Genomic DNA, 19393 nt, shown 5'->3' with positions numbered 1-19393 from the left:
ATAATTAAAAAAACAAATGCACTTCGAAATCAAATGCAGAACAAAAAAGAACTCATTTTACAAATAAAAACAAAACGCCCTATTAGAAAGTAGTGAGTGTTAAACTGGATGTTTCACATAGCAAACTTCTTTTTTTTTTTTTTATAATTAAAAAGAGATTTTACTACCAAGAATAGCCACAGCCCAAATACACAGGATGTATACAAAGGAAATACCTACTACACTCTAGAAAGCAGGAAAAAGGCTAATACAGATTCAGTACATAATCATATTCCTTACAAAAATCTTAGCCCACAAACACAAAGTAGAAAAGAAAAAATTCCGAAGTTCACTCAAAGAATGCTCTGTCTTCAAAACATCCATCATTCTTTTCCAGCCAAAAACACCACATTAAACACAAAGGGATCATTTTCCATCTGGCAGCTACACTTTGCCTTCCCTCAAAACCTCACCAACATGCAAGAAGATGCACAACTTCCTTAGGCATCACCCAATATATACCAGTCCGACCAAAAACCTCATTCCACAAAGTCTGCCACCTCACAATGAAGAGATTATTTACAGATTCACCATCATTCTTGCACATGACAAGCCAATCAGCTATACACAAACCACGTTTTCTAAGGTTATCCGTGGTCGATACTCTCTCTAGAGCCACCACCCAGCTGAAAAATGCCACCTTAGTAGGTACCTTCACTCTCCAAATGCTTTTCCAAGGGAATGCACAGCCAGACTGACATGTAAGCGCCTTATAAAAAGAACTAACTGAAAACCTAGAATTTCCAGCATGGTCTCACATTAAACTGTCCTCTCTTCCCTGCATCACTTTTGAACTATAAATTCTTCTCAAAAACGCAGAAACAACATTCACTTCCCAATCATTTGCATCTCTGATAAAATCAACATTCCACAGAATATTATTATCCGTACATTGGAGATAATCTGCCACAGCAGCATTTTGATCCCTTGCAATCCTATAAAGAAAGGGAAAATCAGTTTTAAGAGCTGATTCCCCACGCCAAATGTCACGCCAAAAAAGAATCATCTTCCCTTCCCCCACCCTAAATGTAATATGATTCGAAAACTCCCCCCAACCATTCCTAATGAACCTCCATAAACTCACCCCATACACTCTTCTTAACTTCATTAGAACACCAATCCCTCCACCCACACCCATATTTCACCGCGACGACATTCCTTCATAAAGCATCTCTCTCTACATGATATCACCAAAGCCATTTTCCAATAAGTGTTTTGTTAAACATCCTCAAGTTTCTCACCCCCAATCCCCCACAAGAGATCGGTTGACAAACCTTGTTCCAACTCACCAAATGAAACTTTTTTTCCTCTCCTATACCTCGCCATAAGAAATTATGATAGATTTTCTCAATTCTTTTTGCTACCCCTGCCGGCAAAGGGAAAAGTGAAAACAAATATGTAGGGAGATTAGACAACATACTCTTTATGAAAGTAATTCATCCCCCTTTAGACAAGTGTAACTTTTTCCATCCAGCCAACCTTCTCTCGATCTCCTCAATCAGCCCATCGCATGTCAAAACAGATTCATAAGAAGTGCCCAATGGAAGACCAAGATACTTTAGGGGCAATGAAGATATCTTACACTCCAAAATATTAGCCAAATCTAAAATATTGGCTACTGCACCGACAAGAACAATTTCAGACTTGTTAAGGTTAATCCAGAGACCTGATACAGCTTCAAAACATAACAAGGGTTCAAAGATCAAATATGTTCTTGGTTGGGCTCACTAAAAACTAAAGTATCATCGGCAAAAAGAAGATGAGATAATTTAATGCTATTCCGATCCTCATTACCCACCTCAACCCGGCAAGAACCTTCCTTCTACTGCCACTTCAATCACTCTACTCAACGCAACCACGACAAGAACAAAAAGAAAAGGAGATAGCGGATCTCCTTGTCTCAAACCACGTGAACTATTAAAAAACCCAACTGGGGTACCATTCACCAATATGGAAAATCTCAATGTCGAAATGCAGTACTTGATCCACATACACCATTTCTCCCCAAAACCATTTCTCCCCAAAACAAGAAGAAATCCCAACTCACCTAGTCATATGCCTTTTCCATGTCCAATTTTATCAAAATTTCAGATTCATTTAATTTAATTCTGCTATCCACAAATTCATTAGCAATTAAAACTGAATCAAAAATTTGTCTCTCCCTTACAAAGGCATTTTGAGATTTCGAGAAAATTTTTCCCAACACCATACTCATACGATTAGCTAACACCTTAGAGATGTTTTCACCATCATAAAGAGCCTCAATAGCATTATTTCTTCAATGAAAGTTTGCCATACAGTAAAAAAATTTTGTACACTTATCACTTTCCTCCAGCCAAAGGACTAGGGATTTTTGCCTCCAAGAGATTTCCTCCATTGAAGAGATCTTCTCTAATTCATCCACCACTGCTTTTTCTCTCTCCAATTCCTCACCTGAAATGTCCCCCAACAACTCCCTCTCCTCCAAACTCTGCAGCTGCTGCATCTAAAGTTTCCTTTTATTTTCCGCATTCCCAAACACATCCACATTCCATTTCTTCAGATCTGATTTTGATGCTTTAAGTTTACCAGACAATACAAAGCTCGGGATACCAGAAAAAGAGTACAAAGACCACCACGACCTTACCCTATCCACAAAATCCTCATCCTCCAACCACATATTTTCAAATTTAAAATACGTATGCCCTCTAAAAATGCCTCCACACTCCAACATAATAGGATAATGGTCAGAACACATTCTCGGTAACCATTTCTAGCTCAAATCAGGAAAACCAACTTCCCAAGAAGCCGAAACCAGAAATCTGTCTAGCCTAGACCATGCCCTTCCATTGGATCACGTAAAATCCCCACCAACCATCGGTAAATCAATCAAATAAAACTCAAAAATCAGATCTAAAAAGGCATTCATGGCATTAGAGAAATAATTATCCCCCACTCACTTGTAGGAAACTGAGTAATGTTGAAATCCCCTCCAAAACACCAAGGAACATCCCAATGGCAGCTAACACCCGCCATTTCATCCCATAAAATTCTCCTACAAATATCCACATTAGGACAATATGCCTCGCAAAAGCCAATTCAACTCCATCATCCATACTCTTGAATCAACAGGTGTGACAAGGATATGATAAGAATAAGGGTAGGTGGTGTATAGGATCCCACATTGCTTGGGAAGAAGAACTTCTTGCTCTTTATAAGGTTTCAATAGGGCTCCAATTATATCATTGACTAGTCCATTTAGAGTATAGGTCATATGGTTTAGGCCTTCTATTGAGGCATTACAAATGGTATTAGAGCCTATCCCAACTAGAAATGTAGGACTTGAGCCGTGCCACCTACAATAGATTGGCCCAACGAGGATGTCAGGGGGGAGATTGTGACGCCCCATATGATAAGGATAAGGGTAGGTGGTGTATGGGATCTACACGCCCTAATGAAAGGCCAAAACCACATGGTTTATACTCCAAAAGAACTAGTCAATGATATAATTGGAGTCATATTAGAACCTTATAAAGAACAATAACTTCTACTTCCGAAACAATGTGGGATCCCATACACCACCTACCATTATCTTTATCATATGGGGTGTCACAACAAGCCACCATAAATTCTCCCACATAATAATCTACCATCTCCACCACCCTCCTATCTCACATAACAAATATACCACCCGAAGCCCCTTTCGAAACTAATTCAACCCATCCCACACATTGACAGCACCATAAACTGTTGACAATTGTTTGATTAACCAATTTCAGCTTGGTTTCTTGGAAACAAAAAACATCGGCCCTCCATTTTCGAATCAAATTCTTTACCCAAAGACATTTTCTATAGTCGTTCAGCCCCCTCACATTCCAATAGATGATCACTGGTTTCATTGATGACTATAAACAAGCCTCTCCTTGCCTTTATCTCTAAAGGCACTTCCTCCCTATGTATTATAATTTATAGAACACGATAATCTCTTCAATTCCCTACTTCTTTAAGGCGGATCTAGCTAAAAAGGTTTACCAGCCTCAATAGCTATTAAAAGTGCTCTAAATTGTTCCTTAGAACCAACACAAGAGATCCACACATTCCTTAATTTCATCCACTTTCCTCAACACCCAATCAGATGAATTATTGGGCCAATCAATTTCAGGATGGAAAGAACTCAAAGGATCAGGTCCAATTCAGCATCAAACTTCCCTCAGCTAGGGGTATAACCGGTCCAGTTCGGTCCAGTTTTAGACATAATTTACCGAACCGGTATACACCGATTTTGAGATTTCACCTCTAAACCGGTACTTCCGGTTTTACCAGTTCAGTCTGGTTTTCCCGGTATATATATTATAGTATATAATAATATAGTGATATATTAAGTATATTATAATATATATTATAATTGTATTATAGACTATAGTGATATATTATAATATATAATATAGTGATATAGTATTAGTAGTTATACTAATACTATAGACTATAGTGATAATATATAATTATTTATATATATTGAATTACTAATAGTATACTTAGTATTAATTATAATCTATATTAGTATACTTACTAATATATATTATTAGTAATCCACGCACATTATGGCCCATTATATATAGTATTAGTATAACTACTAATATTATAGTAATTTATATAGTTATTTATATATAGTAGATTACTAATAGTATTAGTATTAGTATATATATAAATTAATATCATATAGTGATATAGTATTTGATTATGTATGTTAGTAATAATATGATAGTGATAATATATGTATGTTATACGCTAGTGGGCCCTTCGGACCCACCCCTGTAGAGTAATCCCTGGTCCCGTGTATTGCACCCTCGGAAGTTTTCCTATACGGAACTGGTTAAATCGTTGGCTTTTCACTAGTGGGTGTGGCCTCAAATGATTGTTTACACCCATGAGGTGTTGAACCTTGAACCTTGAACCTTGAACCTTGAACCTTGAAGGGAGTGATACCCAAGACCAAGGCTTTCACCACTTGGGTCAACCCCTTGGAGTTTTTGATTATATATTTTAGTGATAATATGCTTGGTTACATATATTTTAGTGATAATATGATGGTTACATACACTTTTTATACGAGTGTATATGATCAAATGTATAGAAATGTATGTATCAAAAAAAATATATATTATAATTTATTATGCTATAAAATGTATTTATCCTTAATATATATATAGTTTATATTCATAACATATGATCAAATGTACATGTTTAATATTAAAATTTTATGTTATATCAATTTTATGTCATAAAATTAAAGTTTTTAATGATAATATTATATCAAATGTTATATTAAGATTTATAAGATATTAAGATTGTTTACTTATCAAAAAAAAAAATTAAGATTTATAAGATTAATTTTATGTTATATTAATTTTATATTATTAGATTATGATTATACATGAATAATAGGATTTTAAATTTTAATATTATATTAATTAGTAATTTAACATATAATATAAAATTATTTTATATAAAAATTATACATAATATAAAAAATATTTTATATATTATTAAAATTAAAAAATATACATATATATATGAGTCAATCTGGTTCGGTTCAGTGTCAGAAAAAGAAAAACCGAAACCAAACCGATTTTGACCGATTTTAAAAAAAATAAAACCGGTACCAAACGGAACCCATTGGTTCGGTTTGGTTTTTTTTCACCCCTACCCTCAGCTCCCCTAACTCACTAGCCTCGGCACCCTCCTCCCCACCAAGAACCATTTGCAGCTCTAAATTATACATTTGGGTGCAAGGGACCCCAGAAACATACTCCTAAATAGACATTACCTCTCAGTTCCACATCTCCCGTTACATCCTCCACTTCCACCCCCTCTAACACCTACTCAGAATCTTCAAAATATAACTCCATAGGTGTCGGTAACTGCTGAGATGAGAATTTCCCAACACCGACATAAGAATCTCCACTCAAGACCTCGGCCTTAGAGGAAATCAACAATCCCCCCTTCGCCGGAGTTAAACTCGCCACCTGAGAACCCCCAGAGGATTCGACAACCACCATCGTCTCTTTCTGTGATGAACATGCAAAAACCATCTGAGCCATCGAGGGTTTGTTCTAAGCCTCCTCAGTTTGCCGATTCTCATATCCGTGTAAAAGGAGTTTTGCCGTTGGATAAGCCACCGTTGGAGAGCCTCTCGAAGACTCACTTGCCGCCGACGACCTTGTCTGTGACGTCGAAGGACCTGTCGGAGCCACCGAGCCCTTGGGCTGGGCCTCCAGTCCACTCAAACTTTTGGAGCCCCGTTTCTCACGTAGGGGCTTAGCCCTCCATTGCCCAGGCCTGATTACTGGGCCTCGATCCAGCCCATGCTTCATCCCATCAACTTTATTATTTTTAAGACACTTAGGCCCACTCCTCAATTCCACCATCCCTTTTCCCTCTACCTTATCCACTACATATAGGCCCAAGCCCATAAACACACCCAAACCTTCATCTACCTTCTTCAACGATGACTCCAACCTCTCCTTCCAAGCAATTAATTCCTGCCCATGCCACAGAGTCCCTTCAACTCCTCCAACTTTTTGCAGCAACTCTGAAGGCCAGCCAATTTTCCTTCCATGAAACTGCTTCCTCCACAAAACATCATTCCTTATGCTACCATCCAGCACCGACTCATCCTTCCTGAAATTACCACTGCCATTGCCATAAATCTTTTGAGGACAAGAAACCTCCTACCTAGGATTCATTAAGGCCAACAGGTAAGATGCTTCCTGATATAGATTAACACCTTTCAAAGATGTCTCCAAAATCACCTTCTTACCTCTGGTATCTTTTTCACCACCACCATTCAAAGAAACAACGTTGTTTTCGGGAACTAAACCAGAGTTTCTATAATCAACCATCTCTCTAATTACTTTTTTGATAAGTAACCATCTCTCTAAGTATTCATACAGAACCTGCCCATCCACCACCTTTCCTCCCTTCTGGAATCACAATAATTCCATCTCCCAAACGCATTTTGACACTTTTGAACCATAAAAACTCTATTACCCTCCCTTTTTGTCTGAAAAGATTCCTTATTGCCTAATAACCTCAGACAATCCTCCATCACCTTTGCCATCCTGCTCCTCTCAGTAATACAGAAAGAGTTTCCACCTTTCCTACGAATCACGAACTTCTTAGCTTCAATCCAAAAACTACGATCCATCTTCATTAACTAATAAAAATTAAAGGAGAAACAGGGTAACGAATCAAGGGAACAAAGAAAGATTAAGGATCATCCCCGGTGAGAAGCGCCAGGTTTGGAAGATGAAAGGACATTCAAATAGAAAACTTCTGTTAGGATCGACTGACCCCAGTCAAAGAACACAAATATTCTAGATGTTTAATCAAACTTAACTCAGACAAACAATTTCATAAACGAGATTACCTTTCTCATGAGAGCTTCATACAGAAAATTTGCAATCTATCCTCTTCTAAACAACTGAGTAGACCTTGACCCAGGGCATGTGTGTATTTCACATCACAAATATGCTGCTTTTGTATTTTAAGATGCTGAAAAGCTGCAAAAGATGGCAACTCTTGCAAGATCAACTCGCACGTTACTTCATCCCCAGATGCAAACAACCGGTTTTGGCTTTCCACGTCTATAATTGCAGATCTTTTTGGTAGTCGAATGTCATTTACATTGGCAGATGCAGAACCCAACTTTTGAAAGCAGTTGCTTCCCACTCGGTTATAGAAAATGTGGGAGCCTTGTACTCCTTGACCAATAACTTGGGAAGGAGTTAGTGCAGGTTGAGTAAAAGCCATATTTGACATCTCAACTTTGGGACGATACGAAGCAACAATGTCATCGCTGCTGGGAGAATAAGCAAGGGATATACAAACTCCTTGATTGTCCGTTTGAGGAACCAAAAATGGCCTACACAGAAATCAAAGGAAAAATGTTAGAACAGGCTATATAATAATATATGGCCTTCATCAGCCCTGAAGAAGTAAATAATAGACTAATATTAGGATTAGTTAAGGGGAAGACTGTAAGTATAATGGAATGATACACTTACACCTCCTTTACTACTATTTTACTAAATTTTCTTTTTTTTCCTTTCGCTCTTTGAATTCGGATTAAAAATCTCACAACATAACCTTCTTGCATAATATAGACGAAAATAAATTCAATCAACTAACGAATCATCTAATTTAATTAAAAATAAATTGAATTTTATAAAAATTGACATTCTTTTGCTCTGAGTCAATTTTTATAAAATTGAATACATTTTTAATTAAATTACATGATTACGTTGGTTGATTGAATTTATTTTCTTCTAGATTATGCAAAAAAGTCATGTTCAGAAATTTTTAATCTAGATTCAAATAGTAAAAGGAAAAAAAAAAATAACTGGATAGTAGAGCAGTAGTAAAGTAAAGGGTATCATTACCCATTTTTTATTGCAAAGGCACTCAACCATAGATGAATTAAAAAAAAAATGCCAGAGGTGGTGATGACCATAAATTAAATATTTATGGATGCCAGGTTTTGGATGCATTTAGTCAAGGTTCAAAGTTGCTAAGTGAGTTCTGATCAAGCAAACAATTAAATATTTCAAAAATGAATAATAAATAACCTGGAACTAAGAAAAGAAATCTAAATTGATAAATAAAAGCACTTAAAAATAAAAGAAAAAAATTATTATTGTATTAATGTAAGAAGAATACATTATGTATATTGAAAGTCTGACTACCACTCACAAGGTTGAACGACAGCATGAAACCAAAGACATAGTGCCCATGTGAACCAACAAACATGGAAACACTGAGATATTTTGGAATTCGAAGAAACATTAACTACATAAATATATGACAATAAAAACACCCATATTTTTCCAGGATCTATTTGAATTTGAACATTAGCACTAATATGCAAAATACAACCTACGATAAACTTCATCGCATCTACACTTAAATCTAAAGAATTTCGAACTAAACTATTTATATGCTCAATTTATAGGTGGGAGATATAAGCAAGACAGAACATTTAAGTTTCAAACTAAATAAAACTTCAATTATCACTACCTTCTCCAATATTGTCTCATAAAAGCTTTTAGATTCTTTGAGGCCCTCTAAGTGGCCTTTACTGTGCAGCTGGGAGCTCTAGATATTTCATTGATAAAAAGACTTTAAACCTAGGAATTCAAAAGGTAATCAGACCTATTGGTGATCGATATTATAATAGATTCATTTAGAATTATAGCCACTCCTACCTAGAGAATTTAAAGAAATTTAAGGGTGGATGAAAGTGCTTACTAAATATAGACGAAAAAAGCCAAAAAGGGTAATGAAGAAACCATTATTGGATCTCAACACCTTTAAGACACTAACAGTCATTAGAAGTATGACACAACAGAATGCATACAGAAAAACAGGGAAGAACAAAAGTCTCAAGTGCATTGAAGAATTAAATACAGATGAAAGAAAGAACAAAATGATAATTAAGAAACAATCATTCCTGGATGTATACACATTTAAAACACAGAAAGTCATTAGAAGCGTGACAACAGACTACTTTCAGAAAACATGGGGAGAAAAAATAGTTCTGGATTGCATCATGAGTAATCAGTTTGAACTAAACAAAGGTGAAATGTGAAATATTCAATAAATTCAATGAATATCAGTTTATCCGCATGACTATATAACTGAGCTAGAAAGATGAGAAAGCTCAAAGCTACATGCATACAATGATTACAACGTACCCTTCTTCAGCTCCACCAAAGTTCCAGTGACACAGGCCAATTGACGAAGCAGATAGGACAGATCTAACACCAGGCAGAAGAGTTGAACTGTGTAAAAGTGAATGAATGGTATGCACAGGATTGCATGTCAGCCCCTTCAGGGAATTAACAGGCCGAACAGTTTGGCGCACGTCAAACACCAAAAGGGAGCCATTCTACAATAAAGGAAGTAACAGATCAGCATAAAATACGACGGTCCACAAGATAAAAAACACACTAGTCGTACCTGCAGTCCAGCATATATATAATTCGAGTTCTGGAGATCCCATGAACATGACCAAGCAGCTGCCTGGAAGTACATATTCTTCTGTTTAGTTAATGAAAATATAGAAAGCCAGAAGTACAAATGTTTAGGCATGTGTAGAGAAAGAAACAAAGAGAAAATGGTGTTACATAAAGATTAATAATTGACACATTCAACCAGCTACGAAAAAGAACTAAATTAAAAACCAAACCTTGCATCATCAACATAGCACTACAAACTGCTTATCAAATATTAAACCTAGAACTACAAACTGTACCTTTTAAGCACTTGAATGAGACATCCCGACTAGTGCTGAGGTGGCACAATCTATGTGATAACCCATACTAAGTGAGTATAGGTGGTGAATGGGATCCCATGTTACTTGGAAAGGAGAAAATTTTAATCTTTATAGTAATTTCAAATGGCTCCAATTGTACCATTGACTAGTCCTTTTGGAGTAGGACATTAAATGTGGCTTGGGTCTTGTAACCACCGATCCAATGTTATTAGAGATGCAATATGGATAATCTTATTGGGCCTAGATTAGGTTTAATGAGCGATTTGGATTTAAGCCGATTTAATATTTTATGAACCAACTGAACCCTATTTAACTAGTAATTGGCTTAAGAAATTCTCTAAAAGCCCAAAGGTAATTATTGGACGAGTCAGACTCATTTTAGAATTTAATATCAGCCATTAGAAGTTTTCTCATTTTAGAATCATCACTCAGAGAAGTCCCTTGCATAATCTTAGTTACTCCCAGTTCTATGTTAAATATGTTTTCAAATTTCAAACTCTTATCCATTGATCTAACTGAGTTCCCTTGAAATGTACTTCTCATTTTCCTATGGAACTCTTCCGTTTCTTAGCATCCCAACCCACTGACCAAGTCAATTTTACACATTTAATCAAACCCACAACTACCGTATTATCAAAAATAAAATCAGTCAGCCAACCGGTTTCACCAAATTACAATGTAAACAATTGATCATGGTCGAGATTTTTGCGCCGGTCATCATTTGACTTCAATTCAAACTCGTCCAACCATTTCTCCCATCTATATATATATCTCTTCTTCCCCGGCAAACTCTGCAAAACACAACAACCACGCTCACAACAGACCCTTACTCACACCCAGACCACCCCGAAGCACCTTCCAGCCAAGCCCATCTCGCCGGTAATCGCTAGAACTCACCTAGAAACAACCGGCCAAAGGTTTCTCTCCTCCTTGCACTATTCCGGTAAGCCATGCCTGATCTTCACCCATCCTCCTCTTCATGGCACAGAGGAGGTCGAATAGTCACCACCGTAGTCCTCGGCCCGCCACCAGGCACCCAAATGGTACTAGTCTGGCTATATTTATGAAAACACGTGACATCTCTAGCCTATGGGAAGTGGGTGTTACAAGTCTCCCTTAGGGATTTCAAATGGTATCAGAGTCAATCTCAACCAGGAGTATGGGACTTAAACCATACCATCTATGATGGAATGGCCCAACTTGGAAAGTCAAGAAAGTAAGGGGAAGATGTGTACCGAAGATTGTGTACCCCGTATTGAGTATGGCTGGTGAATGAGATCTTATATTGCTAGGGAGAGAGAAGTTCTTGCTCTTTATAATGATTTCAATGGGCTCCAATTATACCTTCGACTAGTCCTTTGGAGTGCAGGCCCAGATGTGGCTTTGAAACACCCCAATTACAATCTAAAATGGAGAATGAGATTTCGATTAGAGAAGCCACGCCAAACTTGGACTAAGCTAAACTCAAGTTAAAACTTTCATGCTATAATCCCCATTCTCGCCTCAAAGGTGATGACTGTTAACTAAAGTTATTAATTGTATTTCAAAATATTAGTAATACATACTCAAATGAAATAGCTCAATTGCCCAGGTTTCATGCTCTCAAAATGTAAGGACCAACATCCTAGGCGTTTTTTGGCCCATCTAAGGAACATAACCCAAGCCTCGGTTTTGGTTTTATAAAGGCGCTACTGAATATGGTGAAGGGGCAGTTTCCAGTTTTCTTAGAACTTGCTAAACTGATTGCACTAATTGTTTTTAAATCCATCTCAGGTCTTTTTTCACTTCTTGCCTAAAAAACTTTGATCCGGCTTTACCAGATTTACCTGACCAGACCCAACTTTTAATCCTGACTCCTAGACTCTGTAAACAATAGGGTCATGGCATGCAATTCAATGTGTCCAAATATTTCAATGCACCTAATTACTTATCAAATTTCTGGATCTAACTGCTGGGCTCACAACATTTTATTATGAGCGCATGGTGGCACAACCCAAATACATCAAGTGTATACAAGATAATCCACCCTTTAGGAGAGATGGAAAATAAATAAGGGAAGCCAGAGAGACTTTGAGCTACATCCAGTCACACATCATGCTAAAAAACTAGAGAAATCAGCTCTCCCATAGTCTTCTTGCAATCTTTGAGATGTCAAACATTTCGTTCCTTCCATAAGTGCCACATCAGATATTAAAGAGACTTTCTCCAAGCTTCCACACTGCAGCTGCCCTCATTTTGAATTCTCCAAACAGCTAACCATTCTGCAACTCTTTAAGGTATCACCCAAGTAATGCCAAAAACCTTGAATACCAAGGCCCAAACTGATCTAGCTACCTCACGACGCAGCAACAAATGGTCAACTGTTTCCCCGCTCTTCTCACACATGCAACACCAATACTAATATTCTCATCCTTCCCAGATTGTGCATGGTAAAGATTCTCCCTAATGCAGTCGTCCAAACAAAGAATGCCACCTGCAATAGAGCTTTGTTCCTATGAACTCCTTTCAAAGTAAAGGTAATACATGCAGGGCGTAAAGTATGGTAGAAAGATCTGACCTCAAACTTCTTCGTTTTGGAAGGAATCCAACGTATCTTATCCACTCCACCACCTCCCATCTCCCATCCCGGTAGAATAGAAGAGATTGATGAATGTCGAACAAGACTCCAATTCCCAATCACGTGTTAATCAGGTAAAGGTCAAATTCCATTATCTAGAGCCATTACAGCTGAGTCAAGCGCTAGCCACCAAGGTAACCTTGTCACAAGCAATCCTGAACAACAACGAGAAAATAGCCTGCAAAGGCCTATCACCACAATCTGATCCTAGCCCCCCTTGCCTACCTCGAATCTATTAAAATAGATACTATTTCTTCCTGGTATATTTGCAATCACAAACCCCATTAGCCCCATTTACTTCATTGGAGTCCCCCCACCCCCCCAAACAATGTACAACCAAACTTAACGTCCACCATTGATCACCATAATGCTTCCCTCTCAGTGGCAAAACACCATAGCCATTTTCCAAGCATAGCATGATTGAAAACCAATAAATTTCTAACACCCAACCCCCCACCCGAGACTGGAGTACCAATCTTCGGCAAGCTGACTAGATAATATTTGGACTCCCACAAGTCCCCATAACAGATCTCTCTGCAGCTTGTGCATCTGATGTGCCACCCCAACTAGTATAGAGCAGATAATAAGAAGAGAAGTTGGATAAAGTTTTTTTTATGTAAGTAATTATGAATTTTATTAATAGAACAATAGGCATAGTCAAAGTATACAAGATTTATATAAGAAAAATGCCTAACTAGAATTTACATTAATTACAAATAATTAATGGGCACTAATCCATTAAAATCTATCGCAACTGCCCAGAGGAACAAAGTGTTGGAAAAGAAAACTTTAAGCTCGTCCATTGTCCTCTCCCGGTCTTCAAAATTGATGTCATTTCTCACCATCTAAATGTACCACAATAAAGATATGGGAGTTACTTCCATAGTGCTGCTATTTGTGGGTTACTGTATAGAACCCTCACGTTAAGAAGTCCACTTCTAAGCATGACCCATGCTAGACCCACTCTAATTAGCACCTAACCTGGTGGATCATGCTCCACACTGGTGAACTCATGCGGTTCCAACGTGCCCAAAGGCCAGAGGCTTGCCTGCATTTATTATGGTTTGGGTGTTGCTGCCCAGGAGAAAGTGGGTTCAGGCTTTCTGACTTCACTTCTTTTTCTGGTCATTCCGCTCTATCGATCGATCGATGGTGGTATTATAAGATATCTATAACCCCCAATGTTCACTCTTCCATCTTCAGCTGGTCCCTGTATTCATCCCATCGTGTTCTAGCTACCTCACAATGTAATAACAAGTGATCCATAGTTCGATTACTTATAAAAAAAAAAACAAGTGATCCATGGTTTCCCACTCATGCACATACAGCACTAGTCTATCACAACAATCCACTGCTTCCTTAAGTTAGATAAACTGCATTTGATCAAATTTAATCTGCCTCCTTTTGATTGATAGAGTGGTTTCAACCCCGCTAAACGCCATTCCATTTTATCAACGATGTCATCCCAAATTGTTTTGGCCTTAAATGAAATGATGCCCCCTAAAGGTAATCCCAAGTAGTTTCGAATTGAAGAAATATGGAACTTGAGAGTTTGTTTTTTTATTTTTTTGATAACTCAAAATTTATTGATGCCAATAGGCGTAGCCAAGTACACTAGATGTATACAAGAGAAAACATCTAGTTGGGGTGCAAAAAAAAGAAGGATAAACCCATCTAGGAAGATAAAACTAACAAAGCCCTAGCCCAAGCCCAAAGACGCGCCTGCCCCAAACCACCACCTGTGCACCAATGCCTATCCCACCAAACCAGATTTTGCCCTTACACCAAGCCACTGTTAATTCCCCAACACACTCCTCAATACTTGAAAACTCCGAACAGGCCTACTAAAAATATACAATTGGTTCTGTCTTCCCTCTAGTCCTCCCTCAACTTGAACTACCTCCCTTATCGTCATAGTTGATTGCCAAAGTAATAACGCTTTAACTCTATGCTCTTTTTAGATCTTGATTTTGTGCCAAGTGCATGACCCACCTCTATTGCAGTGAGTAGTGTTGTGAATTGGTCCTCGAATCCTTCCATGTAATCCTCACACTGTTGTGTCTCATTTACCTTGTCCAAAACCCAATCTGATAATGAATCAGTTATATTGTTAATTGGTGGGAGAGATATCAAGGGAACATCTTCTGCAGTCTCAACTCCAAACTGTGGACCAGGCCCTAAAAATTGCCCCTGGCAAGGCACCAATGACAACCACGTCCCTTCCTCTACACCAGTTCCTAAAACTCGCATCTCCTCCACAGTGCTATTGATGTTGTCACCACCCTGACTAAAGTTATGTGTCAACCAACAAGATGCTTGAAGAGGTACACCTGTTACCTTCGACGTGGGTGGTGGAACCATGGTCGCCATTTGAATTTTGGGATTAGCAGAAACTCCCCCAAAACTTGGCAATACCTTAGATTCCGTCGCGAGTGCCGTCAATTCAACGAAAAAAGCATTGGCTGCACAACTCATCACCGATTTCCGAGTCACCTTTGGTGAGGGGTAGTCCGTTTCGGTCGTCTCCACACCAATACCTGACATAGAACCCACTTCGAATGTAGATGACCTGCTTTTCCTTTTGACCCTCCACACGCGCCTGGGTATAGATTGTGTATCTACCAATTGAAATGCTCATAAACAACAAAGATATCTTTTTTTTTTATAAGTATTCTATATATATATATATATATCAATAGGAGTAACCAAATACACTGGATGTATACAAGAAAATCCCTAACCCATACTAGAGAGCTCCTACTGCCCCAAAAAACCTGTGAAAAACTACCCAAAATACAACAAGCCCGAGTTAGAATAAATTACACCTCCCCAACTCCAACCTAATGTTGCTCATAGCCCAACCTCCACCCAAAATACCCTCTATGCGAAAGACGCTCTAACCTCTATGCCCTCGACTTGAGCTACCGCCCTTAGCATCATAGTTGATTGCACAAAAAAGACGCTTCAACTCCCTGCTTCTCTTAAAGCTTGATTTGGTATCACGTGAGTGGCTCACCTCAATCACAGTGATTAGAGCATTAAATTGGTCTTCACATCCTCCATGTGAGATTCCCACAATATGTTGAATCTCATTAACCTTTTGCAAAACCCAATCCGAAGATGATCCATCTATATTGTTTAATGGAATAAGAGATACCAAAGGGACAACGTCTTCCCCCGACATAGCGCCTGACATAGTTCCAAACGGCACCAACGATAAACCCTTGTTCAAATCATGTGCCTCCTCAACAACTCCATTAGTACTCTCCATTGGAGATTCTGGGTTGGCAGCCAATCCCTTTACCTCTAGTGACCTTGTATGTGCAACTTCGACCGACCCTACCTTCGGCGTTACTGTTAGAACCCCTAGGAAAGTGGCCCCGGGCCAAGCCTAGACACTGTCCTTGACATGCCAAGACAGCCCCTTGACACTGTCATTGACATGCCAAGACAGCCCCCTGACATGCCAAGGCAAGCCCTTGACACTGTCGCTAACATGCTAGGACAGCCTCACTGACACGCACAAGGCAGCCCAGCAAGCATGCCACAACACCAGCCCTGACATGACCTTGATAGCCCCCAAAGCCCAATAGGCATGCCACAGCACCAGCCCTGACATGCCCTTGACAGCCCCCAACGCCCAGCAGGCATGCCACTTTACAACCCTCAACACCCACAGCAGCATGCCAGCGAGGTTAGTGGCATGCCTCGGCAAGTATGTCATCCAGTGCACGGTTTGCCCATGCCTTGCAAGCAAGGTTAGTGGCATGCCCACCAAGCATGCCATCCAGCACATGGCAACAGCCCATGCCTTGTAGCATGGCAGGTAGGCCAGGCCAGGCAACCTACCTGGGCCATGCCGAGCAAGTGCATGGCACCACGCCATGCTCACCAGCAGGCCAACGCATGGCACCATGGCATGCCATGCCATGCCATGCCCATCAGCAGACCACGCACGGCGCCATACCCTGCCCACCAGTAGGCCAACGCATGGCATCATGTCATGCCCATCAGCAGGCCACGCAGGACACCATGTCATGCCCACCAGCAGACATGAGCCAAACCAGCCCAATCGTGGGCCATGATGCACACTAGGCCATCTATGAGCCATTGCATGTCACGGGCCACATTGGCCATGGAAGACCATGTTATTTTATTATCTTTATTTATTTTGTTTAATTATATTTCAAGAGACTTATTGGGGGTTTCCACTTTGTAATCTCTATAAATAGGACCCTTAGTCATTTAGTTTACATCTTTTGACAATTTCCCTAGAGTACGGCTACATTGTTTTTGAGATCATATTTTCGGTGCTTATGCACTTGGGCTACTTGGGTGAAATTCGTGAATCCCAATGAGAGGATCATCACCTTGCAATTAGTGAATAGATGTGATTCATTTTATCCAATATATGAGGTTTCCTTTTAACTTTGTGCAATTTGTGAATTGAAGTTGATTTGTTTATGTTCATTCAAAGTTCTTGAGTGTTCATATATTTTCCATCTTGTTCATCTATATTTTCTTGCAAACATTCCATCTCCCCAAACACACCATACACACATCATACGCCCACCATAGTGCATTCCACACTTACCATATTCGGCTATAACCCTAAAACACCCTTATTCCAATTCCTTTGACTATAGCAGAAAACCCTACTCGCCATATTAGGATTCCTAAAGTATATTAGGATTCCTAACTTATTTCCTTACCATACCCGATTATTCTCATCCTTTGCCAACCGGTCATCTTGCCATATTGAGATCCTAAATTCTAGGAACTCTCCTATATTCTCTCACTCATCCAATCAATCAATATCCTTTGATCATAACCAAATCCATCATCTCCTAAATTATTGGACCTCCAATAATTTAGGAACCCTTCTTCCATTCAAACCCTAGCCTCACTCATCATCCAAACCCTAAAACACAACACAAGTGGCGCCAACCCTAAGAGCTCCCATCTTAGTCGTGCCTCCTATCTCAAGCCTTTGAGATCATCACTTAGTTCACCCTTTTCATCATCATCATACACCATACCATCACTAATCACCAAACCTCCATTAACCTAAGGATCCATCATTGCCATTATTGATCAAAGACCAAGCAAGAGGGCTAAGGCAATCGGTCATCACAAGGAAAACCAAGGCGAAGACAACATAGTGTTTAGGGACTAGACCAAGGTCCCTAATAGTTACACCATGATCACGTGACAGAACCAGAAACCAGGGTCCCATCATTGTAATCTATGTCTTCCCAACCTGTCGCCTTCTCCACCATTATGACTAGGGACAAGTCAGAAACTCCCCCAAGTGTTCCGTAGAAGCTTGCGTGCATTTCTGCGTAAGAGTTGTCATCACCGACGAATGAATGCCGGCATGGGGATCTCCAAGATCGACGACGGAGGTTACTGGTGCCGAGATAAGGGTCTCCTCTGGCCGATGTAACGGAAGTGGGTCCATAAGCCCAGGACTTCTGTTGGACCGTGAAACTGGTCCAGAAGTGAAGTGGAGCCCTTCTCAAACATGGGCCCATGGAGCTTCGGCCTCCATTTCGGGTTTGGGAGGCGAAATGGGCTTTTGCGGCCCAACCCAAGTTTGGCCTTCCCTTTGTCTAGCCTCAAACTATTACACCCAGCAAACTTCTTTTTTCCTATTTTGAGGGGCCGCATACGTTGGCCCAGGCCCAAGACCAAACCTTTGATATATCTTAGAAATCCAAGAATTAATCTCCTTTCTAAACAATTTTCAAATCCTCCTTCACGCCCGTTACCTTCTTTTTCAGACTATGCAGATACCTCTGCAACTCGTTTTCTCCTGGACAGCTATCCATTTCAGGTAATTCGCGTCTTACCCCTTCCCTCTTCAGACCAAGTCTCACTGAAAGTTCCCCTGCCATGCCTCCCTTTTTGTATTTTTGGTCAACCGCCAAAGGATGACTCAGAACTCCATGCGCTGCCGCCCTCTTCCCTACAACACCCACCGCCACCTCTATGTACGACTTGGACTGCCTCACAATCTCCTTCCCCTTCTCTACCTCTTTGTCCATTTGTGGTTCAAGGACTAGAGCCTTCTTAGCCAAACTTTGTTTTAACTCCATAGAAAAGCTCTTCCAACCCTTTCCTTCCACTCCTTCCGGGATCGCTAAGAGACCACGACCCCCCTACCACCACCATAGTCAGTTACTTCCAAAAAGTGCCCATAAGCGTTCAACCTCCTATGAGCAAACAAAGCTTTGATTCCATCCCTATATGTCTTGAAGAAGTCTTTCCTTCCCTTTGATAAAAGACATTCTTCCACTGTACTGGCCAGCCAACAAGCACTGGCATGACTGAGCACCGTCTCCTTGGTTACCTTTCTTCCCCTTTCTATGATACGACAATATTTCCACCCTCCATAGACAATGTAAACACCTTTGATTCTATTA

At 39.6% G+C, this 19393-nt stretch overlaps 1 protein-coding gene across 1 annotated transcript in view; it reads right to left on the bottom strand.

The window, feature by feature from the left end:
- LOC109007435 (E3 ubiquitin-protein ligase RFWD3) overlaps positions 1-19393 on the bottom strand; it is a 35424-nt gene that overhangs the window by 547 nt on the left and 15484 nt on the right. Inside the window, exons 11-13 of the mRNA XM_018987109.2 lie at positions 10036-10098; positions 9771-9964; positions 7448-7942 (exon numbers count right to left, since the gene is read on the bottom strand). Of these exons, the coding sequence (XP_018842654.2) occupies positions 7453-7942; positions 9771-9964; positions 10036-10098 (747 nt within the window). The 3' untranslated portion in view covers positions 7448-7452. The remainder of the gene's footprint in view (positions 1-7447; positions 7943-9770; positions 9965-10035; positions 10099-19393) is intronic.

The sequence above is a fragment of the Juglans regia genome, chromosome 3, assembly GCF_001411555.2.
Source record: "Juglans regia cultivar Chandler chromosome 3, Walnut 2.0, whole genome shotgun sequence".
Taxonomy (NCBI): Eukaryota; Viridiplantae; Streptophyta; class Magnoliopsida; order Fagales; family Juglandaceae; genus Juglans; species Juglans regia.
This window is presented reverse-complemented; position numbering and strand designations above follow the sequence as displayed.